The following is a 14,918-nucleotide window of genomic DNA, read 5'->3' as shown; positions in this document are numbered from 1 at the left end:
TACTCCATTTCTGGGCTGAGGTTTGTATCCTGCGTTGTGCTCCATTTTGCTGGAGTGAAATTCCTAGCAAGACCCAATTAAAATAAGCACTGAATGTTTACTCCCCATCACTGCCACTGCTTTGATTGCAGTGTAAACGCACCACTAATGACTTGGCCGATGGGAGGGGAAAATTATGTGTCAGAGCCAAGTACAGAACCAGGAATTTGGGCCATCAGCCAGCTGGTTAAATCACACTGAGTGCCTGTAATGAAATGCATTGATTTGTGACTCTTACAATAATGTTTTTAGGAAATCATTTCAGTGGCTATTTATTTGTATGTTGGAGCAGCCTGATGAGGTTGGAAAACTAAAGGAGACACTGTGCTTATAGGCCAAGAACAAAATTTAAAAATTAGGTTAATTAACCACTGGAATAACTTTTCTAAGGATGTGATGGGTTCTCCATCATATTCTGATACACAGTCAATACCACTTAGTTGTATAAAATACATGCTGTAGCTCCAGTAGGAGTTCTGTGTACCACTAGAAATGATTATCCAAAGTTCTGTGGGTTCTGTCACCCCTGAGATGAGACAATGTTGTTATAATGGTTACTCTTGATGATAAAAATTCTGTGAGCCTGTGATAGTCATTGAGTCTGGGTGTTAGTGATTCTGTATAGTAAAAGACTGAGATCCCGTAAGTGGTAGATTTTAACTAGAAACAATTTTCACAAACAGGACTACCAAATGACAAAGATGCATTCTGCAGAAGTGGACACCCTTCCAATCCTGCGGCTGATATAATGTGCAGTGATGATTTAGCGAGCTCAGAAGGAATTAAACCATCAATAAAATGACAGACTTGGTACATTTCAAAGCATCTGGTCAGATCTCATGGAATTTCTTGGCTGCTACCTGTTCAGTCAGAGAGAAAGAAATAGTGGGGAGAGTCCATAATCACCTTGTGGTATTTTCACTGGGTGCCTCAGAAGAGCAGATGAGGATAGTGAGCAGTGGATAAGGTAAGTGGTTATCTACTTGGGGGTTTGTGTGGACCCTTTTCAGGGCTGGTTCCTCTTTAATGTCCTTACAGATCTATGTAGAAATATGTGGGCTTTCTTGTCTGCTTACAGTTTATGGTTAGCTAAATTACATAAATAACTATTTTTTCTGTGTGCTGAGATGAACACATCCGAGAGATGCCAGAGTTTAAGTACTCTGTGAAAAGCAATCCCCTAGCCTTATATATAATATATAGTCTTATAATTCTTATTCAGAAATTGAAACACCTGGAATCTCTACTGAGACCTCAAAGTCTGTGTTGCTGCGTCTGATATTTTTTTTCTTTTCATGTCTGCTTTCTGTGTGGTTTTTGAATGGTTGATAACCATGAAGATTAGGAAAAAAAAATCCAGCCAAGTAAGTCTTGTTTTAAGAAAAAAAAAGTAGAAGAAAAATAGAAAGTAGTTGGGTCTGAATTCATGGACTTGTTTGTCCATCTTTAAGATGGATTTACTTATTCCAATTCAATCTTTATTTCTGTTCTGCCACAGTCTTGATGTCTAGCAATGTATGCTGTTCATATTTAAAACGGAATTCACCTTTAAATGTGCTTAGACTAGAAAAAATATGCCTGTTGAGGTCATTTTTAGAGCAAGAGTTAATGCATCATGCAAACAGCTAAATAAAGGTTACAATCTGAGTGGAATTATTCAGAGCTCAGGGAGAAATCTGGCATTTGCAGTCTGTCACTGGGTTTGAGAAGTCTGGCTCTCTCCAGTCACTGTCACTCAGGAGACATCCTGCTTTCTGTGTGGTAGTGAGGGAGGGGACTGCAGTACTGAATGATCTTCCTGTAAAACCAGCAAAAACAGGAGCAGTGGGAAGTGTCATGTGTGAGGAATGTGTGGAATGAGGGGTGAGTATTAGCCCATCTTTGTCCAGTTTTCACAGAGAGACTTTATGGGCGTAACTAGTCACTCTTCCTCCTCTCTTTTCCTCTTCAGGTCAGCTGAAGAGCCAATGTCAGGACAGCATATGATCCCTGATATCCCTGGAGGATTGCTGCATGGGGGGCTATGAAGAGCCGTGTGCCTCTTGAGACCTGCCAGTTAAGTATTGCAACTTTTGGGCCTTATCTGGTAAGGTCTTCTTGCCCTTCTTTTCCACCAACATCCCTGGGAGATGAGTGTATCACTTTGGGACAGGATACACCCAAAGCCAGGGTGTAGATAGTGATAGAGCCAGAATAAAAATGCATCACTTGTAAGCGCCTGGGCTTTTTTTAGAGTTGGCAATCGCCACAGAGGTGTTGTGCTAAGCTTATGCTCTGCATTTTGTTTCCTTATTTTGTTTCTTTAAGCCAAGGGCTTGGCTGATTGCACAGGAAGTCAACTGCTATGGGCATTCACTTCAATGGGCGAATTTTAAACAAGTCACCAGGGACTGGCTGCTGCTGAGTTCAAAGAGAAAGAGACATCCAAAAACTCTAGCCAAGCCAAGTTATGGTGGGAAATATCAGATACAAAGAGGAGAAAACTGTAACGTACACAAGGGGGTGAAAGACAGATACAGCTTGATTTTCCTGTCCATAAGTGGTCAGATTAGAGTGAGGTTTGAATAGACATTTTAAAAAGAATCAACCAAAATGCAAACCAAACCCAAACAAAACCCCCATAATTTTGCTAAGGGAGGTTTGCTAAAGGAAGATTGTTGAACATTAGGAAATATGTTCTGGTGTTGGTGTTCTATGAGCTGTGTGCAATGATCTGGGGAAAGTTAATATGGTATTTGACAAAATATTGGGAAAAGTATTAGAAAGAATAGTTCCATGCAGGGCAGAAGGTGGAGCAGATGACCTGTTAAGCTCTTGCATTCATTCCTCTTTTTTTTGCTTTCCTCAGTGATTTCAAGTATTCCCAGGCTCAGATAACTCCAAGAGAAGGACCCACCTTCCATATCACAGGCAAGGTAAAGAGTTTGTGTTTATAAAAATGTAAAAAGAAAAGGTGGGGAGGAAATTTCAAGGGAAGGAATAGAAGTCTAAACTTAGGTGTTGCTTCCCCCCATTACACGCGTGAGCAGTAGCGACTCACAAAAAGAAGACCAGAGAAAGACTGCCATCTTCTGGAAGGATAAATATCTGCCATTGTTCAGAATACTAAATCTGCTATATGCATATTTTGAAACCATAGTATATTTCCGATAAATTTATTTACCTGCCTGAATTCTTATCCACATAAAACTAACTCAGTCTCATTTCATCAGTATATATAACATGATTCCAGCTTTAGAAACTGACATAGACTCCTGGGTTTTAATTATATTTTCATCAAGCTTAAAATAACGAAGGTGTTAACATTAAGGATTATCAGTAGAGAGCCGGACTTTATTTATTCTTGAGCCTGTAAACCAGGCTTTTTTTTTACTAAGCATTTAGAAGTCAAACTTAAGGTGCCCAGATGCAGACTGAACAATTAAAGAAAAAAAAAATGCACTCTCCTTTTAAACAGCATCAGCTGTTATCCTACCTACTTCAATAAACTAAGTACATCTGTTTCAACAGAACCTTTTATTAATCAAAAACCTGCAGGCAGTCCACGGAGCACAGAGACATTTAGCATTGCTTTCAGTTAGTCCGTCTTAGAAATGATTATCTGAATTAGAGGAGTTTATGCAGTGACTGGGATTACACTAACCACAGAGCTACTGCCCGCTCTGCTCAGGGCAGGAAGGGTCAGGAGCCTGGGATAGCACAGCCCACATACTGGATCACGAACATGTGGGCTCCGTCTGCTGTCTATGCTGTGGGGCTGTCACAGACTGTGCTGTCACCCAGAACTATTCCTACACTTGCCTCTAGCCTCTGAGCTCTGGTGTTGGAAGTGGGGCGATGAGAGCAGATGGACCACTGGTTTCCTCTGTCCCAACAGAGCACCATGGGAGGCATGCAGGGAATCTGCCTTGCTCCCTCCCAGTGATGGTGGTAGTCTCACCCACTTAGCGCTGGGCAAAGCCTTTGTGGGGAAGACAGGATGTGTACCTTTGGGATGCTCCTCTCCCTTGCAGTTTGAGTCAATGCAGCTCTGCTCCATGCCCTCTAGTGACAGTGCATTCTCATGAGAGGTGATGTTTTTCTCACTTTTCACAGTTTTGATACCAAACAAGAGGTATCAACACCTTCAGGTACTGTGGGAGCCTTTAAAACTTCAGGACAAGAGCTCAGAGGGGACTTTGGATGAGTGTGAATCTCTCCTTATTAGGTTCCCAAATTCATCCAATGTTAACCTGTTGGGAGCTAGGATTCCCAGTGAACTTCACATTTGGGTAAAACTGTGATTACAAGGGACACAGACAGTCTACCTCATTCTCCCATCCTTTGAGCACTGGACTTGACTTGTCACTGTTTCACAACACCTTTGTGGTGGTGAAGCCATGGTGCCAGTCTGCCACTCAGCAGCTCTTCTGCTAAGGGGCTCCTTTTGGCATCAGAATTTCCAGTGCCTATGGGGAGAGCGGCATTGGCATCTCTTCAGTGACTGAAACCCTCAGTCCTCAGAGCAGATGGAGTTGCATAAACTTCCTTCTCCTCATTTTTATCTTCTCCCCTTTCTGCAACTGCCAGGTCTGGCCAGGAAGATATCACAGGGATGGGAGGCTTGCAGACTTTGCCATTCTTCTGAGACAGGAGTGACCTGATGACAAGGCTGCTGTGGGTTTCCAAGCTAAGGTCACTTATTCCCTGAAGCCAAAGATCTGCCAGCTCACTCCATACAAGCTCCCAAACAGCCACCGCATGGGGATGTCTGGAATATTTCTGTGTTTTAAAGAAACTTTCTACTCAGTCAGTGCGGGTCACTGTTCTCCACTTAATCCCAACCCACAGCATCAATCGCCTCCCATATAATCTCCCAGAACAGCTGTGCTGTGATTGCATTGTGGATTACAAAATGACCATTTTCCACAAAACAGCTGCTGATCAGAGGGATAGCATTTAATAATCACTGAGGAAGCAAGGGAGGAGGGGACAAGACAAAAGAGAAAGGGGTTTTGCAGCAATTGGGTTTTTTGGAGGATGTAGAGATGAGCAAAACAGCAGACAAAGCGTGAGTCCCATTTCTATACTGCTCATCAACAAATTAACAGGACTTCGAAGACTTGCTGCTAAGGTAAATTCAGCTCTATTTCCTTTTGGGTCTATCTAGATATTAATAGTCAGTTATTGTCAGTGAGTGCTTAGCTTTTGTGGAGGGAAGCTTTTCTGACAATGTTTTCAGGAAGTAGTTCAGATTTGCTTCTCATTCCCTATGTCCTCTGCATTCTTGATCCACTTCCTTCTTCTGACTTATTTGTTTCTTGTATTTTTTTTTCTCTTTTCCTTAACATTTTTCTTGAAATTATGTGGCCTTTCAACTACTGTCACAAATCAACTGGAGAGAACATTTTTCCCACTATTGACGATTTAAATTAGAAAGATGATTTTTGTCAATATTGTGAGTGGATTTTTTTTTTAAATAAAAGCATAAACAGCGCAAAACCTCATGACAGAAATTCTTATATTAAAGCATTGATGAAAATCTGAAAAACTTTGTGTGCTGAAGGTTTCTATTTTCAGGTGGAAAATCATGTTTTTGAGGAGAACAATTTTATCTATAATTTCCTTTTCAGTCATAAGCCAAATTTTCCACTGAAAAAAACTTTCAGTGAGAAATTTGCCACGAACCTTAGCCAAAAACTGTTCCTAGTAGGTATCTGCTCTGCAAAAATGGTGATATCCAACATGCTTTCAGATCACAGAAGTCATTAGCTATGGAATCACTGAGATGTTACCATCTCCAGGGTGCAGCTTTTCCATTGCTGCAAGAAAGAAATGCCCTGGTGAAGAGACAAAAGAAGCCAGAGCATAAAACAACATAGGAAATTTTCAGGAGCTGAGTATTTTCTTGCTTTCAGTGAGGCTGTTCTGGGTCAGGTACTGCTTTCTCAGTGTGATGACACGCTAATGAAGTCCTGCTTTTCAAGAGGAGCTTCAGCACCATCTTTATTGACCACATTTCCAAGCTTGCTGGTTAGCAGAAAATACGGTTCTAACTGCACCACTTTTAGCTGTGATGCAGTCACAAACAATGCAAAGCTTGCTCTTGTATTGTTTATTTATAATGGTGTCCACAGAATACTGGGTCTTTCTCACACGTTCGACGTTGGGTGAGTCAGCCGGAGTTAAGTGAAGAGGACCAGCAGCAGGCAATGTCTGTACAAACTGAATCTATTCATGGACAAATAGATTTTGAGTCATAAATAGGAAAGAGTGGGAGTATCTGGATGAAGCTGTGCCAAACATAGGGAGTGCCATGTGGGAAGAGACATGCGTTGATTACATGAAAGTTGATGTGTAGGTAGATGATATCTAATTAATCCATGGAGTGATAGGTTGGGGTTCTTAGAAGTCAGTGAAGGGTTTCGCAAGAATACTAAGGTCTTAAGCTTTCCTCTGAGTGGGAAAGTCCACATGACCCTGGTTCCCAAACTGCATTCTGAATTACTTTTAACAATGAGATGAAACTGGGAAGAATGTTTGTGGTAATGGTTGCTCTTATAAAAAAACCCCAAACTTTGGCACTTTGTGTGAGAGCAGAGACCCTGTCATCCCACCACCCTACCAGATTTCTGATGTGCTGGTCAGGGCTCAGGTAGGAGGTATTGCTCTGGGGTTTGATCTTGAGCTGCCAGATTTGGATAGCTGGGTGTCTCCTCTGAGCCACTGCTTTCATGTGTGTCCTACGACCCTCAGCAATACGGGAACATTTTCATGCCTTTCCCCACTGTGAAATCACTACACTCTCTACCTCCATAGGGTCAGTAATTAACTGCTTGAAGAAGTGTTGGGACACTTGGCAGCAAGATTTCTCATTTATCTGGATAGAGCAACTCGTGGTGTTTGAGGAAGCTGGTTAACAGTTTTTTTCTGTCATCTCTGAGATGGAGTAAATGTGACGTTCTTTCATTTTGCTCATGTGCTCAGATACCTCAGATACCTCAATGCACTCAGCCCTGCTATGCTTGCTGGATTACCCTCTCTTACCCAGTACAGATATTCAGCATACTTTGAAATGGTCAAAGTTGACGTATTGATCCACTGCCCTGGCTTTCAAGAAATGGTTCTGCCATGATAAGTGAGCTGTTGGGATGTTGTGAGGAGGACAGAGTCCTCATAACCCCTCCCCACAGATGCATGCTGGGAAAAGCTGGGAATTGCAAGGCTAGGTGGGACAAGTGGCTGGTGTGACGGTCCCTCCCATTTGTGTGTTGTAGATGGAGCTGCTAAAGAGATTGCCATTGCACCGTACTTTCCTGGCTGTCATCCTGAACCTGCTGGCTCTCGCCCTCTCCACCACTGCCTTGCTTGGCAGCTACTGGTGCACCGGGACCCAGAAAGTGCCCAAACCTTTGTGTGGGAAGAGCAAAGCCACCCAGTGCATCGGTGTCCCCATGCCATCTGATGCAGATACGAGCAATGTTTCATCTGAGGATGTGGTGCACTACAGCTGGGAGACTGGAGATGACCGTTTTGCCTTCAGATACTTCCACACAGGGATGTGGCTTTCCTGTGAAGAGAACATGGAAGGGCCAGGTAGTGTCTTGCTCAGGCAACCACAACTTATTCCCTTGTATTTATTCCACAGGAGTTTGAAACTGAGAGGTGGGAGGCTGACAACACTTGGGAGAAAAGTCTTCTTCATTTTCCTAGATGGCATCAGCCCTGTGCACTGCTGTGCTTGATATATTTCTGTCCTTCACTGGAATGTTCATAGAGTGGGGAAAGGGAGAATGGTTGTCTCTAGTGTGCCCTTCAGTCTGGAACAGAGGCTGTGGAGTGCAAATGGTGGTGGTGATGGCAGTGACTTTGTGATGGCATTGTCCATCCTGATGGGAACTTCAGTGACCCTTCTTTCCCTTTCCCCATGTTTCCATTCCTACACATAGCTTACTTCATGCTGTCCAGGGTAAATTTGTGCATGTCCTCTCAAAAATTTAAGTACAGTGATTTTATGCAGAGTTGTCAATTTTTAGCTACCACCGTGAGGACTGCATTAGTTGGTGTTGTCCTTAAACCACCAAACAGAGAGGTTTTGTTTTATTAAAGAGAGACTGGGCTTTTCTTAAAATAAAAAAAAAAGAGAGAAAGAGAATTACTACTACAGAGAAAACCTGGAGGATTTGAACCCAGAGAAACTGAAGCTAGGAGGCAAATTGACCTGAGGATTAGAGCAGCAATATTCTCATTGTTTTTAGATGTTCTTGTGATGTTGTGACAGGTTTCATTTGTCATTTTTCACCACCTGGGACTGGCACTGTAAATCCTGAAGTGCCAAGGACTGGTTGTGCAACCTGTACGAGAACCCTTTAATGCCTCCTTTCACCCTTGACTTGTTCCTGCCCAGATCTGCTGAAGTCCTTCTGCTGGAACCTGTGCTACACCCTTACAGGTGGATGCTCTGCAGCGCACAGATGCTCTTTACGGCCTGGCACACACATCAAGGATTGGAACTGACCCAGAAGGTGGCCAATGGAGAGATACGCATCTAAGGATACAGTGATGAAAGTCACTTTCATCAGGCCCGTTCCCCTGAGCCCACTGCCTTCCCTTCAGCTCTCCCCAAGGACAAATGTCTCATCTTCTTTAAGCAAGCCACAGTTCCAGTAGAACATTTCTAATTTTCTTATCTGTTGCTGTCAGAGTTTGAAAATAAATAACTGGTGAATAAAAGCAGACAGAAGCGGGGGTGTGCAGAAGGGAATGTGCTTTAAACTCTCATGTCCTAACGGGCAGGCTGCTAATTGTTGTGAGCGTTTCCAGACAGGCTGCAGAAGGAGATGTGTTTATTTGGGACTGGTTTGGGTGTTTGGGTTGGGGTGTGTTTCCATGGTGCTTGTGGGAATGGAAGTACATCCCTTGACTGATTTCTCTAAAAGACTTATCTGGCCACTGGGCAGTCCTGGGATAACCCCAATGCCTGAAGGAACACAGAGAGCATGTTACATCTGGATCACAGCAGAGCATGGGGTGGAGCATGGGGTAGAGCACAGTCTGTCTCAGTCTCCTGCTTCCTGTAAATCAAGTACAACCCACCCACTATGGCGTATCTTTGAAGCAAGTGCATAGACAACGACAACAACATAAAAGGGGCTACTAAGAACAAAAGGAGTTTGAGCCGAGCTGCAGAAAGGATTTCATTATTGAGGCTAATCTCAGGATCAGTTTAGATGAGCCATTACTGAATATCCTCATTAAAGTTCTAGGTGAAGTAGCAAACTGCAAGTTAATGAGAACTGCAGATGGCACTAAACTGGGTAGCATCCTGAGAACTGTGGATGACAGAAGTAACACAGGAGATTTGGAAAGATTAGAACTGGGGATAGAAATTAGGAAAATGGGATTCTTACATGAAGCGGAAATGTCTGGGAGAAAATATTGTGCCAAGTAGAGGACAGGACCCCCAAATGCAGTAATGCAGTATGCAGGAAGAGAAACTTACAGATAATAATGATGGACCCTCAGGTGAGACAGTAGTTTGTGCCTGGCCAACATAAAAACCAAAGCAAATATGAACACAATTTGTCAAAATAGCATGCCTAATATGTGAGGACAGAGGATCATATTTCTGTATGATCTCTGCCACAGAAGAGGGACTTATATCTCTGTCATGAAGTATTTTATGTGGGAAGCTTGGGTTTTGTTTTTGTTTTTTTTCTTTGTTCTTTGAGAAGCGGTGCTAGAACTGCTCTTCTGAGGTTGGGGTGAGTGGGAATTCACATCCTCAGCAGAAGTGGTGGGTCTGCAATCTGTTACAAGCTACACTCCTAATAGGCCTGACCATCAGTAATGTTGTCAATGAATAGCAACAAATTTTTATATTCAGCAGAGGCTCATAAGGTTTACGAATTGCTCAAGGTTTTTTCTGGAAAGGCCATTTCTAGTTTTCCAGGCAGACTTTGCCTTTCCCTACTTTGCCCCAGTGAAAATCTGGAAAGATAGTCAGAAAAAGACCAGAGGTGAGAATATCTGATGGGTGGACTCAGGGATGACTGGATCTATGCACTGAAAAGGAAGTGAGATGAAGATATTTTTTTTTCCCTTATGTGCCCTTCATTGTTTTGTAAACTAATAGCTTTGATTTTGTGTTTCAGAAGAGAAATGCCGCAGCTTTATTGAGCTTTCACCACCAGCAGAGAGAGGTAAGAGCAAATTCCCATATCTCACTGTAGCTGCCCAGTGTGCCTACTTGAGACAGGGGACCTGCAACATTTTGCCTGTGTGGGGACAGCAGGTTCCCAAAGAGCCAGGCATGAAATCCTGGCCTCATGGTTGCTAAAAGAGCAAAGATTTTGACCCAGATATCTGCCATTTGTGAAATCAGTGCTGGAAACCTCAGACCCCCTCTCATATGAAGTGGGATTTTTCTCATCTAGTAAGTTTCCCAGTCGGAGCTTGTCATTTTGCTGTAGTCAGGGGGAAGAGGTGGATGCTACCTGAGGGCAGTCCCTCCCACATGTTAACTCAGTGCTTCCGTTTGGGTGAAGTCTAGTGTGGTGAGTCTAGAAGCTGAATCACCTCTTTGTGGTAAGTGAACAGGACACCTGAAAGTTACCCTTTTAGGGTAAAGTCCTTGCCTCATCAAATACAAAACATCATTTGGGTAGGAGAGATCATCCCTCCTGTCACTGTCACATGATTCAAATTAACCTCAGTATACTTCAATGTATGTGTACATATGCTATGGAGATGTTAATGAAAGCTTTTCAACTGGTGTGGGCTTGTTAACTATTCCCTGAGATGGAGGATGAAGGCAAGTCATTTCAGAGGATGTTTGTATGTGAAGGGAAAGGTCTGGGGTGCAGAGCCAGTGTCAGCGTTCAAGTCATGAGAGCAAGGGCTGGAACAAATGCTGAGGAATTGTAACAATATAGTATCATCATCATTTCACGTAGTATCATAAGATGACCAGTGCAGCTACCATTGTATAGCTGAGTCAGCACTGGAGAAGGTGGTGTGACTGCCGATTGTGGGCTGGGCTTGGCTGGCCAAGCTGGGTGTGTACAGAGCAGCTCCACAAATCATAGGCAACATTACAAGACCAAATTACAAAGCATCTGTGGAGAGCCTGGCCTCACAACGAAAGGCCAGATGCAGAGGTCTCTGTGCATGTGTGGTGCCTGCAACCTCCAGAATACTTTTGGCAGTCTGACCTCTAATGAAATATTCTCCCTGATGGTGCTGCAGCAAGCAAGCCAGCTCCTTTAAACAGGGAATGCAGCTCATCAATTTCTGCTAAAGAGCTGGGTGACTCTATGGCACTAATGATGTTGAGTATTCAAGTCAGTGCCACATTAATGAGGGTTTTCTTCACACTCCTTTTCCCCAGCTGAATGTCTCCTCTACAGCCATTAATAGTTGCTAACAGTAGTGTTCACAGTGCTGCTTCATTTGTCAGATTAATGTTTCTTCCTCAGTGAATCCTGTGCTTTTCCACAGCCCTACATTACAGAATGCCTTTTGTCATTCTCCTCCAAGTTCTACTGCACAGCTGTAGAACTGAGCTCAGCTGTGTACTGTGGTATCACTTAAATCCCACTCAAAATCCCAGCATGAAAGTACCTGCACTCTGTTCAAGAAGCAGGGTGAGTGGTGAATGTTACTGCCCTAGCTGGCTATCGACCCCAAAGAATGTTTCATTTTAATTGGGGATTTGGCTTGCAAGGGGTTTCCTGAATTCCAGAGGCAAGGTCCTGACAAAGCTGTGGATGCACCATATAGTTCTTAACTAGTTGAGTCCCAGGTTAAAAATTGTTTGCTTACATTGCTGTGATTAGAGCTCAGATGTGTTCGTGGCCAATCTATGATCACTAGGTTTTATGCTAATACTCAACAGCTTCCCCTGTCTTTTCCCCCCTGTTTTCTGTTTATCAATAATGTTGACTTGTTCACAGATGGCATTTTAGTTCTTTTCAGCTTTGCCATGCTAGACTAGCCAAGCCATCTTCTGTGATAGACACTGTCCCATTCAGCACTCTGAGTTCTCACTCACAGGTTGAAGCAATTGCTTTTGGGTCTTTGTTGTTTGTCTTTGTTCCCTTCTTTCCAAAGTACATCCTTTAAGGATTGGGTTGGAAAAGGGGGTACTTTCCCTTGAACATGGTTTCATCCTGTATTCCTGGCAGGAATCCTGTGGCTGTCGCTGGGATCAGAGATGCTGTACATCAGCTTGCTGCTCATCAGCTTCATCCTCCTGACAGTGGAAATGCTGCATACTGGCAATCCTGTCTGTGGGATGAAGCTCAATGCCTTTGCTGCTGTCTCCTCGGTGCTGTCAGGTAAGCTTATTACTGTAGGCTTGGAATCACAAAAGCAGGAGAGCCTCCTCTTCCACACAAGGCTGAAGTATGCTGCTCTGGCTCCTGCTGTAACTTATTTGCTTTGTCTTTTGTGTCTAGGTCTCCTTGGGATGGTGGCCCACATGATGTACAGTCAAGTCTTCCAGGCAACTGTTAATCTGGGACCAGAGGACTGGAGACCGCACTCATGGGACTATGGCTGGGCGTTCTAGTATGTGAGCTCTGAAGCCATCTTGACCTCCCCAGCCTTCTGGGCTTCAGCCATGCCACTGCTTCCTCCTCCTTTCTTGACCTTCTGTGTTTCCAAAGACATGGTTCTCCTACTATTAATCTCTTGTCTTTGCCTTATCCCCTGTTTTAATAAGCAGGTGCTGAGTTACTTAAATGAGTAGCTACCAAAGGACTGGCAAAACAATGGGGTCACACCCAAACAATTTCCTTCGACCCTGCTGACTAATCAGGTTTGCCCCTCTGCTGGTTTGTCCTGTTTGGTCTCAGCTCTTCCCTGTGTGCAGAGGGCAGTGTCACACTTGTCATGATGCTCTTAAACATGCCTTGTTTTTCTGCAGTTTTAGTAAGTTGCATGCTGGTTTGGCATCTTCACTAAGCAATGTCCAAAGGGCCTATTCCTGCAACACCAAATCTAGACATATGCTTAAAGATGTGGACACAGCCCAGCCCACAACCAGCAGTCACACCATCTTCTCCAGTGCTGGCCCAGCTGTACAATGGCAACTGCACTGGAGGCCAAGGTCATCTTAAGATGATACTACATGCAGGAAGGAGCGAAAGGGGGTGATAGACCACGGTGTCATTTATGAGCCAGGAAGAGCAGCTGCAAAAAGCAGGTGGCTCAGGGTGCCTTTCTCTAAAGGATAAAGTAGCCAACAACAGCTGGTATGACATATCTGACTTGATAAACAGTTGGACGAGCCTTCCAAGTGTCCATAGAAAGTGCAGGTTTGATTTGCAATGCTGTACTGATGATGACCACACTGATTCTTAAGACTTAAACACTCCAGTGCCATGTGCCACCCATGGACATCAAATGTCAGCATGGCAATCTGGTTACACAAGTAGAAAAGCCTCATGTGGAGGAAGACACTGAGCAGCCCTGTAATACAGAACTTGCTTCCAAGCTGTGCTGTCCTGCTCTGACCAATTACAGATGTTCCTGCTGCCCTTCTCCTCTGCCCTGTATCCCTCCCTTCCCTATGACGGGGATGACCAGTATTTAACCCACTGAACTAATATGGATCTTGTGGTGGGATAACCCCAAGAACTGTAATGCTATGAGCCTTAGTCATTCTAATTCATGTCCATGCCCAGCAGCTTCTGCCTTGAAGATCAGAGTGTGTCACTGTTCAATTCCTTACCCTACCTGGCTTCTTACAGCATGTGCTTCTTTTGTGTCTCTCTGGTAGCATGGCCTGGGCCTCCTTTACCTGCTGCATGGCCTCTGCTGTCACCACTCTCAATACCTACACCAAGACGATACTGGAGTTCAAAAGGAACCACATCAAGGGCTACGATGGGAGCTTCAAGGATCAGCCTCAGCACCACCAGTGCTTCCTACAGCAAATAAGCAGCTACTATGAGCCCAGAGGCAAGGCCTTCCTTTCAGTCTCTGAGGGAGTTGACTTCTACACTGATCTGCAGCAGAAAATGCTACAGCGGGAACCAGAGCTGGAGCTGGATGAAGTCTTGGGCCAGACAATCGGGGAGGATCGTTGTTAGGGATGATGAGTGTACAGGGACAGAGCAGTGGGGTTTGGGAGGCACAAGAGCTCTGCAACGAACACTGGCACCACTGTTAGCAAGCTCTTGGGGGACTCTTCCTTCTTCTACAGTTCAGGGATTGAGAAGAGAAGGTGGGCACTGGGTCAGGGCAACCTACAGTGCTAACAGTAGCAGGCTGAGGGTCCTCCCTGATCACAGTTTTACGGCTGTCCTCTGCTGAGAAGGGTGAAACTGGAGGGACATGTTGGTGCCAGCTGTCTCAAGTACTTTCAGGCAGAGTTGAGGCAAATATCCTAACCCCAGTACTGCACTTGGGAATAGACGGTCAGCACCATCCAGATGGCAAATTGCACTGCTGGACCTCTTTGAGTGGGTCACACTGACCCCAGTTCAGTGCTATGGTGAAGGGCATCAGTGTTCATATTGATTAGTTGTCATCCTCTCTGAACACCCTATTTATTCTTAATTTCCAGGCCCAGATTCCTCTTCTCCCTGCCCCCAGATTAAAAGTCCTGCTGCAGTAGGAATGGGGGTTAGCTTTCAGACATCTCTCTCCTCCACTTTCCTATCCGTAATGACTCCCACATGCTCCCCTCTTGCTTTTTCCCCAGAAATCTCTCATTCTGAGGTACTTTACTGTCTGCCTCTTTTTACTGTTTCTCCACAACCTTTAAGAATCTTTGGCTGTACTTTTGTTTTTTTCTTTGCTTCTATTCATCTGTTTCTTCTTCCCTATCATAAAAATATTGCAAGCAACCCCCAAATCAAAACCCAAAGTAAACTCATAATCTCTCAAAGGCG

General features: G+C 44.1%; 1 protein-coding gene across 2 annotated transcripts; it reads left to right on the top strand.

Moving 5' to 3' along the window:
- Positions 1-1,797: 1,797 nt before the first annotated feature.
- GSG1 (germ cell associated 1) lies at positions 1,798-14,827 on the top strand. Of its 2 annotated transcripts, XM_027680050.1 has the most exons (8): positions 1,798-1,902; positions 1,991-2,094; positions 2,888-2,954; positions 7,296-7,614; positions 10,173-10,220; positions 12,204-12,356; positions 12,477-12,588; positions 13,802-14,827. In XM_027680050.1, the coding sequence occupies exons 2-8, from the start codon at positions 2,063-2,065 to the stop codon at positions 14,112-14,114; spliced, it is 1,044 nt and encodes a 347-aa protein (XP_027535851.1). In that variant the 5' UTR covers positions 1,798-1,902; positions 1,991-2,062; the 3' UTR covers positions 14,115-14,827. The 2 variants fall into 2 exon arrangements, with proteins under 2 accessions (XP_027535851.1, XP_027535852.1); XM_027680051.1 differs by lacking the exons at positions 1,798-1,902; positions 1,991-2,094; positions 2,888-2,954 and adding an exon at positions 6,150-6,188.
- Positions 14,828-14,918: the final 91 nt, after the last annotated feature.

The sequence above is a fragment of the Neopelma chrysocephalum genome, unplaced genomic scaffold (assembly GCF_003984885.1).
Source record: "Neopelma chrysocephalum unplaced genomic scaffold, ASM398488v2 Primary Assembly neopelma1_59, whole genome shotgun sequence".
In the NCBI taxonomy this organism is placed as follows: domain Eukaryota; kingdom Metazoa; phylum Chordata; class Aves; order Passeriformes; family Pipridae; genus Neopelma; species Neopelma chrysocephalum.
This window is presented reverse-complemented; position numbering and strand designations above follow the sequence as displayed.

Bases quoted from the DNA above. Each gene is read 5' to 3' on its own strand.
- GSG1 (XM_027680050.1), top strand. From the start codon at position 2,063: ATGAAGAGCCGTGTGCCTCTTGAGACCTGCCA. The intron at 2,955-7,295 runs GTAAAGAGTTTG...TGTGTGTTGTAG, and splicing joins CCTTCCATATCACAGGCAAG to ATGGAGCTGCTAAAGAGATT. The intron at 7,615-10,172 runs GTAGTGTCTTGC...TTTGTGTTTCAG, and splicing joins AGAGAACATGGAAGGGCCAG to AAGAGAAATGCCGCAGCTTT.